We start from the raw sequence: 22,421 nt of genomic DNA, 5'->3' as shown, positions 1-22,421 counted from the left end.
GATTCTTGTTTATGATTGGAGCATGTCACTTTCAAACTTAACATGGAATTCTATGGTATTATGATCACTGTTTCCCAGTGGATCATTTACTATGACATACCAGAAATAGATGGTAACCTAGGAGCTAAAGAGTGAGGAAATTAATATCAGCAGAGAAAAAGTATTGGAGAAACTTAAGAGACTAAAATCTAACATATCCCCGGGACCTGATGGCCGACATCCTAGGGTTCTAACAGAGATAGCTGCAGAGATAGTGGATGTGCTAGCTATGATTTTCCAAAATTCCTTATATGACGTTGCTTATTAACCCTGCTTCATTACACAATACTGGATCTAAGACAACTTTATCCCTAGTCAATTCCACAATGCATTGCTCCAAGAAACTCTTCCAAAAACATTCTACAAACTCATCTTCTAGACCACTCTTGCCAATCTCATTGTCCCAGTCTATATGAAGATTAAAGTCCCTCATAATTATTACAATGCCTTTGTTACAAGCTCCAATAATTTCTTGTTTAATGCTCTGTCCAATAGTATAACTACTGTTCGGGGTTCTATAAACCACTCCCACAGTGTTTTCTGATACTTGCTATTCCTTATTTCCACCCATACTGATTCTACTTCATGATCCTCTGAGGCCAGATCCTTTCTCACTAATATCCTTATGTCATCCTTTACCACCAGCGCTACCCCTCCTCCTTTGCTGTTCCGTCTGTCTTTCTGAAATATTGTGTACTCTGGAATATTTAATTTGCAACCTTGATCACCTTGTAACCATGTCTCTGTAAGGGCAATTAGATCTAAATCATGTACCTCCATTTGTGCCACTAGTTCTTTATCTTATTACAGATATCGAACCTTTAACTTCATTTTTTTGCTTCTGATGACTAAGATGACTAAGAATGTTAAAAAGACAAGCCTAAAGGCATTGTGTCTCAATGCGCGGAGTATTCGCAATAAGGTAGGCGAATTAACCGCACAAATAGATGTAAATGGATACGATGTAGTTGCGATTACAGAGACATGACTGCAGGGTGACCAAGGATGGGAACTGAACATCCAGGGGTATTCAATATTTAGGAGGTACAGGCAAAAAGGGAAAGGAGGTGGAGTAGCATTGTAAGTAAAAGAGGAAATCAATATAATAGTGAGGAAAGATATTAGCTCAGAGAATCCTGATGTGGAATCTGTATGGGTGGAGCTAAGAAACACCAAGGGACAGAAAACATTGGTGAGGGTTGTATATAGACCCCCAAACAGCAGTGGTGATGTAGAGGATGGCATTAAACAGGAAATTAGAGATGCATGCAATAAGGGTGCAACTGTAATTATGGGTGAATTTAATCTACATATAGATTGGGCAAACCAAATTACCAATAATACTGTAGAGGGGGAATTCCTGGAGTGCACATGTGATGGTTTTTTGGACCAATACGTAGAGGAACCAACTAGAGAACAGGCCATCCTAGACTGGGTATTGTTGTACGGGGTCCCTTGGGGAAGAGTGACTATAACATGATAGAATTCTTCATTAAGATGGAGAGTGAGAGAGTTGATTCCGAGACTAGGGTCTTCAATCTAAATAAAGGAAACTATGAAGGTATGAGGCGCGAGTTGACTATGATAGATTGGGAAACGTTACTTAACGGGTTGACAGTGGATAGGCAATGGCTAGCATTTAAACAGCGCATGGATGAATTACAGCAATTGTTCATTACTGTCTGGTGCAAAAATAAAACAGGAAGGGTGGCTCAACCGTGGCTTACAAAAGAAATTAGGGATAGTATTAGATCCAAGGAGGAGAAATATAAAATGGCCAGAACAAGCAGCAAACCTGTGGATTGGGAACAGTTTAGAATTCAGCAAAGGAGGACAAAGGGATTGATTAAGAAGGGGAAAATAGAGTATGAGAGTAAGCTTGTAGAGAATATAATAACTGACTGTAAAAGCTTCTATAGATATGTGAAGAGAAAAAGATTAGTGAAGACAAATGTGGGTCCCTTACAGTCAGAAACGGGGGAATTTATAATGGGGAATAAAGAAATGGCAGACCAATTAAATACGTACTTTGGTTCTGTCTTCACAAAGGAGAACACAATTACCTCCCAGAAATGTTGGGGAACACAGGGTCTAGTGAGAAGGAGGAACTGTATGAAATCAGTATTAGTAGGGAAATGGTGTTAGGGAAATTGATGGGATTCAAGGCCGATAAATCCCAGGGCCTAATAATCTACATCCCAGAGTACTTAAGGAGGTGGCCCTAGAAATAGTAGATGCATTGCTGGTCTTTTTTCAAAATTCTAGACTCTGGAACCATTCCAATGGATTGGAAGGTAGTTAATGCAACCCCACTATTTAAAAAAGGAGGTAGAGAGAAAACAGGGAATTATAGACCAGTTAGCCTGACATCAGTAGTGGGGAAAATGCTACAGTCCATTATAAAAAATGTAATAGCAGAGCACTTGGAAAACAATGACAGGATCGGACAAAGTCAACATGGATTTACAAAAGGGAAATCATGCTTGACAAATCTAATGGAATTTTTTGAGGATGTAACTAGTAGAATAGATAAGGAAGAACCAGTGGATGTGGTGTATTTGGACTTTCAGAAGGCTTTCAATAAGGTCCCACATAGAGATTAGCGTGAAAAATTAAAGCACATGGGATTGGGAGTAAGGTACTGACATGGATAGAGAACTGGTTGGCAGACAGGAAACAAAGTGTAGGAATAAACAGGTCTTTTTCTGAGTGGCAGGCAGTGTCTAGTGGGGTATCGCAGGGATCAGTGCTAGGACCCCAGCTATTCATGATATATATTAATGATATAGATGAGGGAATTAAATGTAATATCTCCAAGTTTGCAGAGGACACAAAGCTGGGTGGGAGCGTGAGCTGTGAGGAGGATGCAGAGAAGCTCCAGTGTGATTTGGACAGGTTGAGTGAATGGGCAAATACATGGCAATTGCAGTATAATGTGGATAAATGTGAGGTTATCCACTTTGGTGGCAAAAACAGGAAGGCAGATTATTATCTGAACGGCGATAGATTGGGAAAGGGGGAGGTGCAGCGAGATCTGGGTGTCCTTGTGGACCAGTCGCTGAAAGCAAGCATTCAGGTGCAGCAGGCAAATGGTATGTTGGCCTTCATAGCGAGAGGATTCGAGTACAGGAGCAAGGATATCTTGCTGCAATTATACAAGGCCTTGGTGAGACCACATCTGGAGTATTGTGTGCAATTTTGGTCTCCTTATCTGAGGAAGGATGTTCTTGCTATAAAGGGAGTGCAGCAAAGGTTCACCAGACTGATTCCTGGGATGGCAGGACTGACGTATGAAGAGAGATTGGGTCGATTAGGCTTGTATTCACTAGAGTTTAGAAGAATGAGAGGGGTCTCATAGAAACCTACAAAATTCTAACAGGATTGGACAGACTAGATGCAGGAAGGATGTTCCCGATGGCGGGGGAGTCCAGGACCAGGGGTCACAGTCTAAGGTTAAAGGGTAAGCCATTTAGGACTGAGATGAGGAGGGATTTCTTCACCCAGAGAGTGGTGAACCTGTGGAATTCTCTACCAGGGAAAGCAGTAGATGCCAAATCATTAAATGTATTCAAGAAAGAGTTAGATAGAGTTCATAGGGCTAATGGGATCAAGGGATACGGGGAGAAAGCGGGAATAGATTACTGAGTTTGGATGATCAGCCATGATCGTATTGAATGGCAGAGCAGGCTCGAAGGGCCGAATGGCCTACTCCTGCTCCAATTTTTCTATGTTTTTATGTTTCTAGTCCCTGCAATGACCTTATTTGCAAATGTACAATTTTTGTTAAACCCTCTGTTCCTTCCTGTCCCATTCTGCTTGTCTTTACCCACCACGCTATACTGTTACGATGCCTCGGTCTTTCTCTTTGGAAATCTAAATATCCCTTCACCCAAACCATTCCCCCCCCCCCGCCTGCTCTGTTAGTTCACAGCCTCCAGCCTTATCTGCTGGTGCACTCTTAAGTTTGTACACTCTGTCCCTTCCTGCTCAGGAAGTGGGATAATCCCACTCAGCTTATCATTTCCCTTATTACTATCATGCTCTCTTGCCTTCTCCTCTCTCTTTAAATTATCGCATCTTCCCTCACTTGATCCCTCGTCCCCACTATTTAGTTTAAAGCCCGCTCTACTGCCCTAATTATATGACTCCCCAGAACCCTGGTCCCAGCACAGTTCAGGTGAAGACCGTCTCAATGGTACAGCTCCCACTTTCCCCAGTACTGGTGCCAATGCCTCATGAATCGAAACCCATTTCTCCCACACCAATCTTTGAGCCACGCTTTTAACTCTCTACTCTTACTTACCCTATACCAGTTTGCTTATGGGTCAGGTAATAACCCAAAGATTATTACCTTTGAGGTTCTGCTTTTTAATTTAGCCCCTAGCTGCTCATACTTCCTATGCAGAATCTCTTTCCTAGTCCTACCTAAACAACCATACGACCATATGAATTAGGAGCAGAAGTAGGCCATTCGGCCCATCGAGCCTGCTCTGCCATTTAATAAGATCAAGGCTGATCTGTTACTGTCTCGAATTGCACACTCCCATCTACCCCCAATAATCTATATCATTGGTACCCACATGAACCAAGACAACTGGATCTTCCCCTCTCCCACTGTAAGTTCCTCTCCAGCCCTGAGCAGATGTCCTGAACTCTGGCACCCAAACTGTCATTCCATTCTGCTACTTTTCCTGTAATATTACATGTCTGAATTTTTCTAACAAGCCTCCTGTGGGATACGTTATCAAACACCTTCGAAAATCCTTGTACACTACATTCAGTACTATTGCTTAATCTATCACTTCTTCAAAAACTGTATTACATTTGTTAAATAAAACTCACCTTTAACAGATCCATCTGTCCATCCGAGATGACAGCATGGATTTTGCAAATTTTTATCTGAAATTATGGATTCTAAGCAGTTGCCTAGAACTGTTGTTAGATCAACTGTTCTACAGTTACCCAAAGTTATGTCCTATCCTTTGTTGGTTTATTTTATTATGGCCACTTTCTCGATCCCTGGCACAGATGACTTATCCAAGGAGTATTAGAAAATGTGGACAGAGCATCTGCTCTGTCTTCCCTGACCTCCATCAACAGCCCAGTCTTTTTTTTTTCATTATGAACTCAATTTATTTTCTAAGCTTTACAGCAATTCATACATTGAAAGAAATCAGTAATGGTGTTTTGAGATTAGCACACCATTATTCTGCATGCAACATGTTCTTTAAATGACTGCATTAAACATTCCAAAGGTCAAGTAACAGTCATGTAGTAATTAACCTGGTGGCCAAAGCATTTGGAGCCCACCACATACGTGGAGATGAATGTGGTAAACAGACTGTCCACCATCCCGGCCTTCATTCAGAACGAGTCTGCAGCCATTTCATAAGCCCAACTTCGCTGCAACAGCCCAGTCTTGTAGCTGTTACCATACTGCAGCCATAAGCCCTGACTGGAGGGATAGTCCTGACTAATTAACCATCCCGATGCATGGTTCACAGTCATCAGGGCTGGTATGATGAATTGGCAAGTGATGAAACTGCCATGACAACTACCAAGATAATGGACATTCACATGCAAAATAAGCTGCATGTCGTCACAGAGGAAGACAACGGAATGTTTTCCCATCCATGACATCATGGGATTTGTTATTGGGGCAATAACTGCCACGTGAGTTTCTTCAATCTCTCCTCACACTTGTGGGAACCCTACCAGTCTGTAGAACTGGATTGCTCTCTCTGTCTCTCTCTGTCGCTCTCCCTCTCTCTTTGTCTGTCTCTCTCTGTCTCTCTCTCTGTCTCGCTCTCTCTGTTTGTCTGTCTCTCTCTGTCTCTCTCTCTGTCTCGCTCTCTCTGTTTGTCTGTCTCTCTCTGTCTCTGGCTCTCTCTCCCTCTCTGTCTCTGTCTCTCTCTCATCTGTCTCTCTCTCTCTCTGTCTCTCTCTCTCTCTCTCTCTCTCTCTGTCTCGCTCTCTCTGTTTGTCTGTCTCTCTCTGTCTCTGTCTCTCTCTCTCTCTCCCTCTCTGTCTCTGTCTCTCTCTCTCTCTCTCTCATCTGTCTCTCTCTCTCTGTCTCTCTCTGTCTCTCACTGTCTCTCTCTCTCTGTCTCTCTCTCTCTCTGTCTCTCTCTCTCTCTCTCTGTCTCTCTCTCTCTCTCTGTCTCTCTCTCTCTGTCTCTCTCTCTCTCTGTCTCTCTCTCTCTCTCTGTCTTTCTCTCTCTCTCTCTCTCTCGCTGTCTTGGAAAACTGCTTTGAAAAACTCGGGCCACTTTCGTTTTATTTGTTGCCTGCCCCCTCCCCTGCCCCTGCTTCACCCCTGCCCCTGCCCCTCCCCTGCCCCTGCTTCACCCCTGCCCCTGCCCCTCCCCTGCCCCGGCCCCAACCCCACCCTGTGCTTAAAAATAGATGGCAGAAAGAATGAAAACCCAGCCCATGATTGTTGTTGCTCTAGCCATAGTCCCAAAGGACATTAAAGAGAGAGACAGTTGGTAACGTATAGTTCGAGGCACACCACTCCTCAAGGTGAGGAGGCAGACCTCCGTGAACTACCACAGCCAGTACGGGGATCAAATTTATGCTGTTAGCATCTTTCTGTACCATACACTAGCCATCTGAGCTAACTGACCCACCCCTAAGCCATGATACCCACCCCACAAACCCCCTTCCCATTCTAACTGTGAGCAATGCCATGTCATGTTCTATAGCTAGGAACAAATACGCAAAGAAAATGCTTCATATTCTCACTGAAGTTGGAAGAAGGTTAAGAAGTTGAACAAGGTTTTCGAAATGATGAAAGGTTGTAAGGAATAAATTGGTAAAGACTCTTTTCACTGAATGGAGAATCTGTGACAAATGGCACAAACTTAGAATTGGCAATGTTTGAATGATGGGAAAATGACAAGAAACTGTTTTTCTCATGCAGAGGGTTATTAGCCCAGTAGAAATCATCGACTTGTCACTGCAGTTGCTACGGTGACACTGTTTTCAACACACGTGCGAATTAGAAAAGACCTCATACACAATCCAGGGTAAATGTACTTCACACAGCTGTATATTCACTTAACAAACATCAAGCACATTCAGTACCTAAGGCAGTAAAGCAGCCACAATGATCAAAAAATGATCACACACTTGGCTCTTCATCCTACCAGTCATCACATGCACATAACTCACACGCACACACTCACACGCACACACTCACACGCACACACTCACACGCACACACTCACACGCACACGCACACGCACACACTCACACGCACACACTCACACACTCACACGCACACACTCACACACTCACACGCACACACTCACACGCACACACTCACACGCACACACTCACACGCACACACGCACACTCACACACTCACACGCACACACTCACACGCACACACTCACACGCGCACACTCACACGCGCACACTCACACGCGCACACTCACACGCGCACACTCACACGCGCACACTCACACGCACACACTCATACGCTCACACGCACACACTCACACGCACACACTCACACATATGCACAAGCATTTACGCTCACTGCAGACACATACATTTGCATGTGCATATTGTTACGACTGAGGTGGGAGGAGTGTACTGTCTTTCCCAGTTCCACTTCTCCACAGGTCACAACATATTTTTAAATGTTTACCCTGTTACCGATACAGCCAATCATAGACTCTATTTTTATCCCAGAATAAAACACACCGACCAGGTTTCTTTAATAAACAACAAAATTATCAGTTTATTATAAAACAAGACTTAACCAGCAATGAAGCAAAGTATTAACACACCTATTGAAATATAAAAGTTCTCTTTTTAAATACCCCACACACAAACTCACACACACACTAAAAAAATAAAGAAATTCTCTCTGCAGAGGCCTTTTACAAAATAAAGACAAAAAAGAATACTTTGACCAAATACTTGCTAATTCTTGAAGGAAAAAAAAGAGAAGATATGGAAAGATGTCAGTTATCCCTTTTGGTCAGGTGTCTGGGTACTTGGAGATGGGTCACTGGGATCTTTTCAGAAGCAGCTCGTTCTGGAGATGTCGAGAATATGTCTGGAAGGCTTTCCGGGAGAAATGTGGCATCAGGGTTTTCAGTTATCATACTCTGGATTTGCAGGGTTTTTTCAAAGAGGTAGAGAAAGAGCAGCTGACACACATTGGATTTCTCAGGGTCTCTTAGAGAGGTGCAGGAAAGATGATCTGGGGGTTTCTTTTCAACAAGCTACAAAACCAACTGCTTTTCAACACCGTCCACACTCCAACTGAACCAAAACAATATCTCAGAAACAAAATAAATTCCTGACCCTCATAAATCTTGACATGTCACTTCTCTGTAAACATCTTCCCCAAGTCACCAAGCTTTCTGTTGTTTATTGAACTTAAGGCAAGTAGATAGCCAGGAAAAGTTGTTTTCAAACAAGACCACTCAGTGTCCTTTCAGTGAACTTCCAACAAAAAAACAAGGACCAGCATCTATGAAATCATCAGTCTTCCAAAATGAATCCATTTCCACACTTTAAATATGAGTCTTCAAAAAATGTTTAACAAAAAATGGAAGCACTTTCACAACATATACTTTGAAACATAGGAAATAGGAAAAGGAGTAGGCCATTCGGCCCCTCGGGCCTGCTCTGCCATTCAACAAGATCATGGCTGATCTTCTACTTCAAAGCCATTTTCCTGCACTATCCCCATATCCCTTGATAACTTTAATATCTAGAAATCTATCGAAATCTGTCTTGAATATACTCATGCTGGGGTGTAACCTGAACTCAATAAAGACCCAGGTACCTATACTGGAATTGTAAACTGTGACGTCTCAAAAAAGACCAGATTCTGTACTGTTACAATTGATGCCTGTACTCCGGTGTTTTATAGTATATATACACACACACACATGCACACACTCAAGCATGCACACTATACAAGGTATAATGATCCTGAACTTACAAGGCAGAGCATCCTGTGACTTGTGTGTAACAGCATGGGACATCTGAGTTCTGATGAAGGGTCACTGACCTGAAACGTTAACTCTGCTTCTCTCTCCACAGATACGGCTGGGTATTTCCAGCATTTCTCATTTTTATTTCTGATTTCCAGCATCTGCAGTGTTTTGCTTTTAATATATGGGACATCTGCTAGTTTTTATTAAAAAGTAGCAAGGGCGATAAATCACTATCTTCAATTACTTGGGGAGACTTAAACTAAATGCAATAAATGGATTCAAGAGACATGTGGGTGGGCTTGTGTGGAGGGCGAGAGAGTTAAAAGGAAAGGTTGAGAACTCCGCAAACAGTTAGTTGGGCCCAAGGGGCTCTTGCTGTGCTTGAAAGGCTCAGCTGTTAAGAGTTCCTGGGGTATCCCAGCCACAAACAGTCACCAAGATGCTCACCATTGTTGCTGTGGTCATCGACGAGCACGATCTCCTTGAGTAGGTGAGCTGGGGTTTTGGAAATCACTGAGTGGATGGAGCGTAAAACAACAGAAGGAGCTTCATTAACAAAAATAAACACCACGCTGACTTGAGGAAGGTTTTCTGGGTAGCTGATGTTTCTGCACCTGTCACAACACAATCAGAAATAGAAATCAGTCGTGTCAAATAATATTTAAAGGCTCCCTCTGAACTTGCTGCATTCCGTTCTCTCAGGTCTAACCCCAACATTGTGATCAAACCTACTGACAAGGGTGATGCTGTTGTTGTCTGGCATACTGTCCTCTACCTTGCAGAGGCTCAGCGCCAACTCTCAGACACTTCTTCTTACCTCCCTCTGAACCATGACCCCACCACTGAACATCAAGCTACTGTCCATAGGACTGTCACTGACCTCATCTCCTCTGGAGATCTTCCCTCTACAGTTTCCAACCTCATAGTCCCACAACCCCAGACAGCCCGCTTCTACCTCCTTCCCAAAATCCACAAACAGGACTGACTGACCCGGCAGACCTATTGTTTCAGCCTGTTCCTGCTCCACTGAACTTATTTCTTCCTATCTTGACTCTATCTTTTCTCCCCTGGTCCAGGCTCTTCCCACCTACATCCGTGACTCTTCTGACACCCTACGTCATTTTGTTTGCTGGCCTTAACCGCCTCCTCTTCACTATGGACGTCCAATCTCTCTACACCTCCATCCCCCACCAGGACAGTTTGAGGGCTCTCCGCTTCTTCCTTGAACAAAGGCCCAACCAGTCCCCATCCACCACCACCCTCCTCCGCCTGGCTGAATGTATTCTCACATTGAACAACTTCTCCTTCAACTCCACTCACTTCCTTCAAGTAAAAGGTGTTGCTATGGGTACCCGCATGGGTCCTAGTTATGCCTGTCTTTTTGTGGGATATGTCGAACATTCCTTGTTCCAGTCCTACTCAGGTCCCCTCCCCCAACTCTTTTTCCGGTACACTGATGATTGTTTCGGTACCGTCTCCTGCTTCTGCCCCAAACTGGAAAACTATCAACTTTGCTTCCAATTTCCACCCTTCTCTCACCTTTACATGGTCTATCTCCGACACTTCTCTTCCTCGACTTCTCTGTCTCCAATTCTGGGGATAGGCTGTCGACTAATATTCATTATCAGCCGACCGACTCCCACAGCTACCTCGACTACACTTCCTCACTCCCTGCCTCCGATAAGGACTCCATTTCATTCTCCCAGCTTTTCCATCTCTGATGCATCTGCTCTGATGATGCTATCTTCCACAACAACACTTCTTATATGTCTTCCTTTTTCCTCAACCGAGGATTTCCCCCGCACTGTGGTTGACAGGGCCCTAAACTGTGTCTGGCCTATTTCCCGCACCTCTACCCTCACCCCTTCCCCTCCCTCCAGAACCGTGACAGGGTTCCCCTTGTCCTCACTTTCCACCCCACCAGCCTCCATATCCAAAGGATCATCCTCTGCCATGTCCAGCGTGATGCCACTACCCGTTGCATCTTCCCTTCCCCTTCCCTGTCAGCATTCCGAAGGGATCATTCCCTCCGCGACACCCTGGTCCACACCTCCATTACCCCCAACACCTCATCCCCTTCCCATGGCACTTTCCCATGCAATCACAGGATGTGTAATACCTGTCCATTGACCTCCACTCTCCTCACTATCCAAGGCCCCAAACAGTCCTTTCAGGTGAAGCAGTGATTTACTTGTATTTCTTTCAATGTAGTATACTGTATTCACTGCTCACAACGTGGTCTCCTCTACATTGGGGAGACCAAACGCAGATTGGGTGACCACTTTGCAGAACAGCTCTGCTCAGTCCGAAAGCATGACCCCGACCTTCCTGTCGCTAACCGCACCCCCCCCCCCACCAACCCCCACTCTCATTCCCACATCTCTGTCCTGGGATTGCTGCAGTGTTCCAAGTGAACATCAATGCAAGCTCGAGGAACAGCATCTCATTTACCGATTAGGCACACTACAGCCTGCCGGACTGAACATTGAGTTCAATAATTTCAGAGCATGACGGGCCCCCCTTTTTTATTTTTCGTTTAAAAAAAAAAATGTATTGTTATTTTATTTGAGCTTGTTTCATCATTCATTTTTTTTTACCATGTGCCTGTCCACTTTTTTTCATGTTTGTGCTTTTTGTGAGGGCTATTCATTATTCCATCAATTAACACCCTCTCTGCACTAACACTTTGTCTTTCACCACAACATTAACACACCCTTTGCCTTTGCTCCATGACCTTCTGGTCAGTTATTCTCTGTGACCCTCTGTCCTATCAACACCTTCCCCATTGTTATCTTTTGTCCCACCCCGCTTTATTTGCTTAAAACCTATTGCATTTCCAACCTTTGCCAGTTCTAATGAAAGGTCACTGACCTGAAACATTAACTCTGCTTCTCTCTCCACTGATGCTGCCAGACCTGCTGAGTATTTCCAGCATTTTTGCATTGTGCCACTCTCTCCCTGTCTCTCTCTCTCAAGAAATGTTCCAGGGACCCACAGAAGAAACGTAAGCCTCGAGAGAGAGAGGACTCCTGCAGCCTTCTGGTCCCAGCTAAACAAGTGAAAGTGTGCACTGGGCCCCAACGAGAACTGCAAGACTTAACTGCAATCAAAGACTTTTCATTGAATCCCAAAACGAGTAACTGAACTCCATATTACTTCTTCCTCCTCTTCTGTCTCTATTTGCGCGTGTGTTTATCACGTATGCATGCTAGCGTGGTCGTGTCATGTATTTGTTTTAGTAGTTTTAACTGAATTAGAGTTTAAGGTTAATAAATGTACACGTTTCGTGTTAAATCTAAGAAAACCTGTCTGGTTGATTTCTTTGTCACTACAATCAGAGAGCAGTGAGCAAGGATTCACTGAGGGGAAGCTAAAAACACTGCATTTTAAAAATTAAACCCTCTTACAGCCAAACCAGGAAGAGGCTGAGAGGGGGAGCCCAACCTCACCTGGTCGTAACAACAGAAAATTGTCTAGCCTGTGTCAAAGAGGAACGTGGAATTACTGCCTAGCTTGTCACCTAGCAAGTACTTCTCCAAAGACTTCTTCATGATTTGTATATTTCTTTCTGCAGCACCATTCAATGTTGGATGATATGGTGGTATTAGAGTGTGTTTGACTCCATTCTTACTCAACTGTGGACCATGATCTGACACCAACATTTCTGGTAACCATAAGTTGCAAATCAACTTCTCAAAACCTCAATAGTTTTGGTACTTGTGGTATTGGACATAAATTCAGCATTTACCCACTTGCTACAACTATCGACCAAAACAAAATACTCTTTCCCTTCCACTTCAAAGAAATCAACATGTACTAGTTCCCACACTTTTCTTGTCTTTGTCCATGAATGAAAGGAACCTTGGTGGGATCATTGCTCATTGAGACACACTTCCCAACTTTTCACCACCTCTTCAATATCTCTATCTACCTTTGGATACAAAAGATATTTTCTTGCTACTGCTTTCATACGGAATATTCCTGTGTGCTGTTGATGGAGTTCCTCTAAAGATCTCTCCCCAAACCTTGGCAGAATTTTTTAAAATTCATTCATGGGATGTGGGCGTCACTGGCCAGGCCAGCATTTATTGCCCGTCCCTAATTGCCCTTGAGAAGGTGGTGGTGAGCTGCCTTCTTGAACCGCTGCTGTCCATGCGGGGTAGGTACACCCACAGTGCTGTTAGGAAGGGAGTTCCAGGATTTTGACCCAGTGACAGTGAAGGAACGGCGAGCTCGTTCCAAGTCAGGATGGTGTGTGACTTGGAGGGGAATGTGCAGGTGGTGGTGTTCCCATGCAGCTGCTGCCCTTGTCCTTCTAAGTGCTAGAGGTTGCGGGTTTGGAAGGTGCTGTCTAAGGAGCCTTGGTGGGTTGCTGCAGTGCGTCTTGTAAATGGTACACTCTGCTGCCACTGTGCGTCGGTGGTGGAGGGAGTGAATGTTTATGGATGGGGTGCCAATCAAGCGGGCTGCTTTGTCCTGGATGGTGACGAGCTTCTTGAGTGTTGTTGGAGCTGCACCCTTCCAGGCAAGTGGTGAGCATTCCATCACACTCCTGACTAGTGCCTGTAGATGGTGGACAGGCTTTGGGGAGTCAGGAGGTGAGTTACTCACCGCAGGATTCCGAGCCTTTGACCTGCTCTTGTAGCTACGGTATTTATATGGCTACTCCAGTTCAGTTTCTGGTCAATGGTAGCCCCTAGGATGTTGATAGTGAGAGATTCAGTGATGGTAATACCATTGAACAACCATCTTCCTTTGCACTAGGTATGACTCCAACCAATGGAGTGTTTTCCCTCTGATTCCTACTGACTCCAGTTTTGCTAGGGCTCCTTGATGCCATATTCGGTCAAATGCTGCCTTGATGTCAAGGGCAGTCACTCTCACCTCTGAAGTTCAGCTCTTTTGTCCATGTTTGAACCAAGGCTGTAATGAGGTCAGGAGCTGAGTGGACCTGGCAGAACCCAAACTGAGCATCACTGAGCAGGTTTTTGCTAAGCAAGTGCCGCTTGAAGGCACTGTTGATGACACCTTCCATCACTTTACTGATGATTGAGAGTAGGCTGATGGGGTGGTAATTGGCTGGTTTGGATTTGTCCTGCTTTTTGTGTACAGGGCATACCTGGGCAATTTTCCACATTGCAGGGTAGATGCCAGTGTTGTAGCTGTACTGAAACAGCTTGGCTAGGGGCGCGGCAAGTTCTGGAACTCAGGTCTTCAGTATTATTGCTGGAATATTGTCAGGGTCCACAGCCTTTGCAGTTTCCAGTGCCTTCAGTCGTTTCTTGATATCACCTGGAGTGAATCGAATTGGCTGAAGACTGGCATCTGTGATGCTGGGGATTTCAGGAGGAGGCCGAGATGGATCAACCATTCGGCACTTGTGGCTGAAGATTGTTGCAAATGCTTCAGCCTTATCTTTTGCACTGATGTGCTGGGCTCCCCCATCATTGAGGATGGGGATATTTGTTCAGCCACCTCCTCCAGTTAGTTGTTGAATTGTCCACCACCATTTACAACTGGATGTGGCAGGACTGCAGAGCTTAGATCTGATCCGTTGGTTGCGGGATCGCTTAGCTCTGTCTATCGCATGCTGTGTACGCTGTTTGGCATGGAAGTAATCGTGAGTTGTAGCTTCACCAGGTTGACATTTTGAGGTATGCCTGGTGCTGCTCCTGGCATGCCCTCCTGCACTCTTCATTGAACCAGGGTTGATCCCCGGCTTGATGGCAATGGTACAGTAGGCGATATGCCGGGCCATGAGGTTACAGATTGTTGGAATAATGACTCTTAAACCAACAGGAGACAACCTTGATCTATGCTTAGTTCATTTCTACATGCGAAGTTCTGTTTCTGATTTCGCAATTTCTCATTTTCGCATTCTTTAGACTAGCCATTCATGACATAAATGAGTACTTTAATGAGCACCACATCCTTGCGTGTTTCTTCAGAAATTTCTCTGGCGGACACTGGCATGTTATTTTTGTATGTAAAATAATTTAATGGTAACTAATGGGCTAAAATTGAATCAATTGTCACCTCCTCAATGTTAGATGTACTCTTGCTGATCCCTTCTGTAAATAACTCAGCCCAGTTTGTGTATTTTCTTCAGTCAATTTCTTCCCATCAGGGAGACTTTGTTCTCTCCAACTACTACCAATGGCAGACAATAGAATGCATCATTGTATTCCACCTTAACACTCACCTCACCTAATATTGGAATACTATTATGGGAATAACTAGTCAGTTTCACACTAGTTTTACATAAGGGAATGTGACTTAGGGACTTCTTGTACTCACCTTCTGAGAGAACAGACTCTGCTTTGGCTATATCGACTATGAAAGTAAGTTGTGAATCTCCAATTTTAATTTTTACTTTGGGCGCTGGAATTATATCTTCAGCCCTTTTTCTCTCAACTTCCATGTTTTGTTTCTCTTGCTGTCTGATTAAGTACAACTCCTGATCTTCCTGCTCAATAACATCATCTTCTATTTCCAGATCTATCTGTTACGACCGAGGCAGGAGGAGTGCACTGTTTTTCTAGTTCCACTTCTCCACAGGTCACAACATATATTTAAATGTTTACCCAATTACCGGTACAGCCAATCATACACTCTATTTTATATCGCAGAATAAAATGCACCAACCAACAACAAAACAACAAAATTATCAGTTTATTGCAAAACAAGACTTAACCAGTAATAAAGCAAAGCATTAACACACAGATTGAAATATGAAAGTTCCCTTTTTAAATTCCCTAATTACACACACATACACACACAGGAAAAAAATTAAGAAATTCTCTCTGTAGAGATCTATTACAAAAAAGATTTTAAATAAGAGACTACCTTGGCCAAATACTTGCTAATACTTGACGAAAAAAGAAGATATGGAAGGAAGTCAGTTGTCCCTTTTCTGGTCTGGTGTTCGGGTATATGGAGATGAGTCACTGAGATCGTTTCAGAAGCAGTCCATTCTGGAGATGTCGAGAATTATTCTTGTTGGCTTTCTAGGAGAAATGTGTTATCAGGGTTTTCCACCAGCACACACTTGAATTGCAGGATTTTTCTCAGCTTCTCAGGAGCTATGCAGCACCAGGGATTTGAATTCTCCCACACTGGATCTTTGCAGGATTTCTTCAAAGAGATAGAGAAGGAGGTGAGCTGGGTGGTTTCTTTTTTCATTGGCAGGAAAACACCAACTAACTTCAAACAGTTCACATCCCAACTAATCGGAAAGCAATGTCCAAACCCAAACAGAGAGTTGACCTGTTGACCTCCATAAACCTTGATATGTGGCTTCTCTGTAACTATTTTTCCCCAAGTCACCAAGGGTTCTGTTGTTTTCTGAGCCCAAATCACAGGTAGCCTCCAGCACAGGTGGCTTTCAAACAACATTTCAAGTGTCCTTTCGGTGAACTTGGTAATGGTCAATTCCATGGAATGATTTCAGTTTTAACACAAGGCCTCAAAAAATTTTTTTTTAAATTTAAAAATGGAAGCACTTTCATAACATATATGCACATTTGAGGACTTCCAAGCTCCTGAACGAGCTTTAGGTCTACCAAGACCTGCGACCTGGAGCTTTACCATAACCTGGAGCTTTACTGTTTCCTCCTCTCCTGCTTGCCGTCTGGATATGACCGACTTTCCCCACAGGCATCGCACTTTAGCTGGAAATGGGAGCATTTGGTGGGTTAGTGGTTATTAGAGCCAGAATGATCTCCTGGGCTAGTTTTGATCACCTAAGGAGGTTGGAGCGGAACTTTGCAGATATATTTTAATCCCAAGTTGTTCTGGACTTTTGATCATAGTTTCTCGTCTCTCCCAGGAGATCGGGAAGGGTGGTGAGTGGATCCATTGTGATGGACAAGGCATTGCAGTTTGTGTGCAACAGGCTGGATGGAGTGGAGAGTGTTCTCCTGTCAATCATTTTCCATCTCTGTTAAGAGTCATATTATTTCAATAAGTTAAATGTGAGAAGATTTGGAAATAAAGGTGAAAGGAAATCTAGCTAACTGTGTGATATCTGATTTGTGCGTGATCATAGCAAGGAACAGCAAGGGGAAGAGGTGAGTTCTCCAGAGGCAGATTGTAGAATGGGGATTATCCCTATGATTGAGCTAATGACTGTGTGAACTCTCTGAGCCCCACACCAGGCAGGACCCAGAGTCAATACCCAGGCTGCCCATACAAACCTACAAAAAGACGACCAGTACATAAAGACTATCAGGTCCATCAAGCTCGCTCCATCCAGAACACAGTATAACCTCGCACGCTACCATTCACCACCCAGTAATGCTGTCTGTTTGAACAGACCAATGTAACATGGCCAACTCAGGCAAAACTTCTGGGCAATTGCAATCCAACTCCCTGAAACTACGGGAAAGACATAGCACAATCTAAACTAACCGCTAACTCCCTGTAACTAGTGACACATTATAATCTAAACTAACCGCTAACTCCCTGTAACTAGCGACACATTACAATCTAAGCTAACCGCTAACTCCCCGTAACTAGCGACACATTACAATCCAAACTAACCGCTAACTCCCTGTAACTAGTGACACATTACAATCTAATCTAACCGCTAACTCCCCGTAACTAGCGACACATTACAATCCAAACTAACCGCTAACTCCCTGTAACTAGCGACACATTACAATCTAAGCTAACCGCTAACTCCCCGTAACTAGCGACACATTACAATCTAAACTAACCGCTAACTCCCCGTAACTAGCGACACATTACAATCCAAACTAACCGCCAACTCCCTGTAACTAGCGACACATTACAATCTAATCTAACCGCTAACTCCCCATAACTAGCGACACATTACAATCTAATCTAACCGCTAACTCCCCGTAACTGGCGACACATTACAATCCAAACTAACCGCCAACTCCCTGTAATTAGCGACACATTACAATCTAATCTAACCGCTAACTCCCTGTAACTAGTGACATTACAATCTAAACTAACCGCTAACTCCCCGTAACTAGTGACACATTACAATCTAATCTAACCGCTAACTCCCCATAACTAGCGACACATTACAATCTAAACTAACCGCTAACTCCCCGTAACTAGCGACACATTACAATCCAAACTAACCGCCAACTCCCTGTAACTAGCAACACATTACAATCTAATCTAACCGCTAACTCCCTGTAACTAGTGACACATTACAATCTAATCTAACCGCTAACTCCCTGTAATTAGCGACACATTACAATCTAAACTAACCGCTAACTCCCTGTAACTAGCGACACATTACAATCCAAACTAACCGCCAACTCCCTGTAACTAGCAACACATTACAATCTAATCTAACCGCTAACTCCCTGTAACTAGTGACACATTACAATCTAATCTAACCGCTAACTCCCTGTAATTAGCGACACATTACAATCTAATCTAACCGCTAACTCCCTGTAACTAGCGACACATTACCATCTAATCTAACCGCTAACTCCCTGTAATTAGCGACACATTACAATCTAATCTAACCGCTAACTCCCTGTAATTAGCGACACATTACAATCTAATCTAACCGCTAACTCCCTGTAACTAGTGACACATTACGATCTAATCTAACCGCTAACTCCCTGTAATTAGCGACACATTACGATCTAATCTAACCGCTAACTCCCCGTAACTAGTGACACATTACAATCTAATCTAACCGCTAACTCCCCGTAACTAGCGACACATTACAATCTAAGCTAACCGCTAACTCCCCGTAACTAGCGACACATTACAATCTAAACTAACCGCTAACTCCCCGTAACTAGCGACACATTACAATCCAAACTAACCGCCAACTCCCCGTAACTAGCGACACATTACAATCTAATCTAACCGCTAACTCCCTGTAATTAGCGACACATTACAATCTAATCTAACCGCTAACTCCCTGTCACTAGCGACACATTACAATCTAATCTAACCGCTAACTCCCTGTAACTAGTGACACATTACAATCTACCCCAGGATTGTCCAACATATGGTCTGCGAGCCAGAGTCCGGCCTGCCAAAGTTTTCTATCCAGCCCGCAGGTGAAAACTACTCGGCTGTTCCTCCTCCTTGCTGCGAGGTGTTTGCTTCCGGCCATTTGCTTTCAGCTTCAGGGGTGTGAAATTTCTTCCGGCCTGCCAAGCATTTCTATTGCAATCAGCAACCCCTGCTGTTTTCGCTTGCTGAGTAATGTAGTCCCCCTGCTCCTCGGTCCCTGTGGACGGAACCATAATGTGAGGCAAAAACTCCCAGAGAGCGCCGTGTGCCTGCGTGGCGATTGGCTGCGGCCCAGCGTCGCGACCCCTGAGGTTAATGAGTGGACCAGGTCACGACGGAAACAGTCATTGCGATCAGCCTGAGGAGCAGACAGCATGCTGATTAAAGTGAAGGTGAGCCCGAGGCATGCGGCCTAGGCCTGGTGGGAAGGAAGGGGAGAGAGAGAGAAACAGAGGCGGGGGGGGGGGGGGGGGGTGGAGAGAGAGAGAGAAAGACGCAGAGAGGGGAGAGAGAAAGACACAGGGGAGAGGAGAGGGTCTCTTAGCCCCGTCAATTCCCAATTTTGCTGAGCGAGCAGGACCACTTAGGGAACTACTGCTTAAAGATGCCCCTTACTTGTGGCAGGAAGACCAACAGCTCATGTTGGAGTCCTTAAAGTTAGATCTGTCAAGTCAAGACAGCGTATTATGACCCGGCCAAAGACACCACACTTGATGTGTCCCAGAAGGGATTAGGCACCTGTATCATGCAGGAAGGGAAGCCAATCGCCTTCATGCTGAAGAGTTTGTCACAAACCCAATCCAATTACTCTAACACTCTGGTTTTGGTCAGCTAAATTTCACACTTGTGAGGCAGCACTGGCATCGTGGTACTGTCACTAGACTAGTAATCCAGAAACCCAAGTTAATATGCTGGGGACATGGGTTCAAAACCCACCATGGTAGCTAGTGGGATTTAAATTTAATTATTAAATTCAATTAATTAAAAAAAAATCTGGAATTGAAAGCTAGCATCAGTAATGATGACCATGAAACTACCATCGATTGTCGTAAAAACCCATCTGGTTCACTAATGTCATTTAGGGAAGGAAATCTGCCGTTCTTACCTGGTCTGGCCTACATTTGACTCCAGACCCACAGCAATGTGGTTGACTCTTAACTGCCTTCTGAAATGGCCTAGCAAGCCACTCAGTTGTCAAGGGCAATTAGAGTTGGACAACAAATGCTGTCTTTGCCAGTGGCACTCATATCCCATGAAACAAAAAAAAACTATTTGTTCAGAAAACATTTTACCATGGAGACTGACCACAAGCCACTTAGGAACATAGGAGCAGCAGTAGGCCATTCAGGCCATCGAGCCTGCACTGCCATTCAATTAGGTCATGGCTGATCATCAACCTCAATGCCACTTTCCCATGCTATCCCCAAATTTCTTGATGTCATTAGTATCCAGGACCAGAATTTTTCACTGGGTGGTAGGCCCCATCCACCGGCCGGAAAGTCGGTGGTGAGCCCGTCTCCACCAGGTCCGGGGAGCCAGACTGGAGTTTTATGTCCCTCTGGCCTTTAATTGGTCTTGGGCAGGTCTTCCACCTCCTTGAAGCAGGAAGTCCCATCTAATGGAGCTGCCTTAGTCCCAGTTGCGCCACTGGGATAGGTGGCCACTGCTGGGCCTACACCCAGCCATCACAAGCAAGCTGAAGGACGGCCCTGGAACTAAGGTCAGTTGTTAAGGCCTCTCTGGGGACAATCGGTCGGGCCCTGGCAAGGTAAGGGGGGGGCAGTTAGTTAGGGGGGGCCGCGCTCCGTGGGACACAGGGGTCTGATCAGGAGGGCGTACCAGCCCGCAAGAAGGCCACCTGGTTTCAGCAGGCGGGCATTTTGAGGTTTCTGACGTCCAGCCGCCAAGGGTACAATATCCGCAGCGGAGGGCAGAAAACCTTAAGTGCCAGTTAATTGGCCACATAAGGGCCTTGATTGGCCTGAGGTGGGCAGGCCATTCTCACCGCCGCCCCACGTACAATTGCAACGGGGTCGGGAGCGGGGGAGGGAAGAGACAGGAGGTGAGTTACTCACTGCAGAATTCCCAGCCTCTGGCCTGCTCTTGTAGCCACAGTGTTTATGTGGCTGGTTCTGTTCAGTTTCTGGTTATTACTAACCCCCAGAATGTTCAGTTCCCAGTCATGGTCACCCTGTAGCCACATCACTGCAATGTCAATTAAATAATACCCTTTTACCTCTATTTGTGCCTTCAAATCATCTACCTTGTTGCGAATGCTGCGTGCATTCAGATAGAGTGCCCTTCACCATGTCTTTTTAACATTATTCCACATTTTGATCCTATCTGATGCTTGCCTTCGCTTTGTCTGTCTTCTAATTTCACTTACTACTTTTCTACTTCCTGTTACCAGTTTTGCTTTACTTCAATCTTCCCTTCCTGTCACACTCTGATAATCATTTCCCTTATTGCTATCTTGATCTCTTGCCTTCTCTTCTCTCTCTAAATTATCACATCTTCCTTTCACTTAATCCCTCACCCCCACTATTTAGTTTAAAGCCCTCTCTACCACCCTGGTCCCAGTGCGGTTCAGGAGAAGACCACCCCAACGGTACAGCTCCCACTTTCCCCAGTACTGGTGCCAGTGCCCCATGAATTGAAACCCATTTCTCCCACACCAATCTTTGAGCCACGCATTTAACTCGCTAATCTTATTTACCCTACACCAGTTTGCTCGTGGCTCAGGTAATAACCCAGAGATTATTAACTTTGAGGTTCTGCTTTTTAATTTAGCCCCTAGCTGCTCATACTCCCTATGCAGAACCTTTTTCCTAGTCCTATCTATGTCGTTGGTACCCATGTGGACCACCTCCCATTGCAAATTCCTCCCCCTCCCATTGCAAATTCCTCTCAAGCCCCAAGCAGATGTCCCGAACACTGGCACCGGGCAGGCAACACAGCCTTCTGGACTCCTGCTCTTGGCTTCAGAGAACCGTGCCTATCCCCCTGACCATACTGTCCCCTACTACCACTATATTCCTATTTACTCTCCCTGTTTGAATGGCTTCCTGTAACATGGTCAGTTTGCTCATCCACCCTGCAGTCCTCACTATCGTTCATACAAGTAGAAAGAACCTCAAACCTGTTGGACAACTGCAAGGCCTGAGGCTCCTCCACCTCTGCTTTCTCGATCCCCTTACCTGCCTCACTCGCAGTCACACCCTCCTGTTCCAGACCACTGACCAAATCAGAAGACCCTATCCTAAGAGGTGTGATTGCCTTCTGGAACAAAGTGTCCAGGTAACTTTTCCCCTCCCTGATGGATTGCACTTGAAACCGCATGGCACAAACCGCTCACAATGTGCTTCCGTGGTTGCAAAGACTTTTGGTGAAGGTCTAGGGCTAGGATTGTCA

The 22,421-nt window shown here is 44.7% G+C and overlaps 1 protein-coding gene across 1 annotated transcript in view; it reads right to left on the bottom strand.

Annotated features, from left to right (window-relative positions):
- Positions 1–22,421, bottom strand: part of galnt18b (UDP-N-acetyl-alpha-D-galactosamine:polypeptide N-acetylgalactosaminyltransferase 18b) — a 472,052-nt gene that overhangs the window by 175,131 nt on the left and 274,500 nt on the right. The window contains exon 3 of the mRNA XM_068046700.1: positions 9,447–9,613. Coding sequence (XP_067902801.1) covers positions 9,447–9,613 — 167 coding nt within the window. The remainder of the gene's footprint in view (positions 1–9,446; positions 9,614–22,421) is intronic.

Source organism: Heterodontus francisci, chromosome 14 (assembly GCF_036365525.1).
Source record: "Heterodontus francisci isolate sHetFra1 chromosome 14, sHetFra1.hap1, whole genome shotgun sequence".
Classification (NCBI taxonomy): domain Eukaryota; kingdom Metazoa; phylum Chordata; class Chondrichthyes; order Heterodontiformes; family Heterodontidae; genus Heterodontus; species Heterodontus francisci.
The sequence above is the reverse complement of the archived record's forward strand: the minus strand, read 5'-3'. Positions and strand labels throughout refer to the sequence as shown.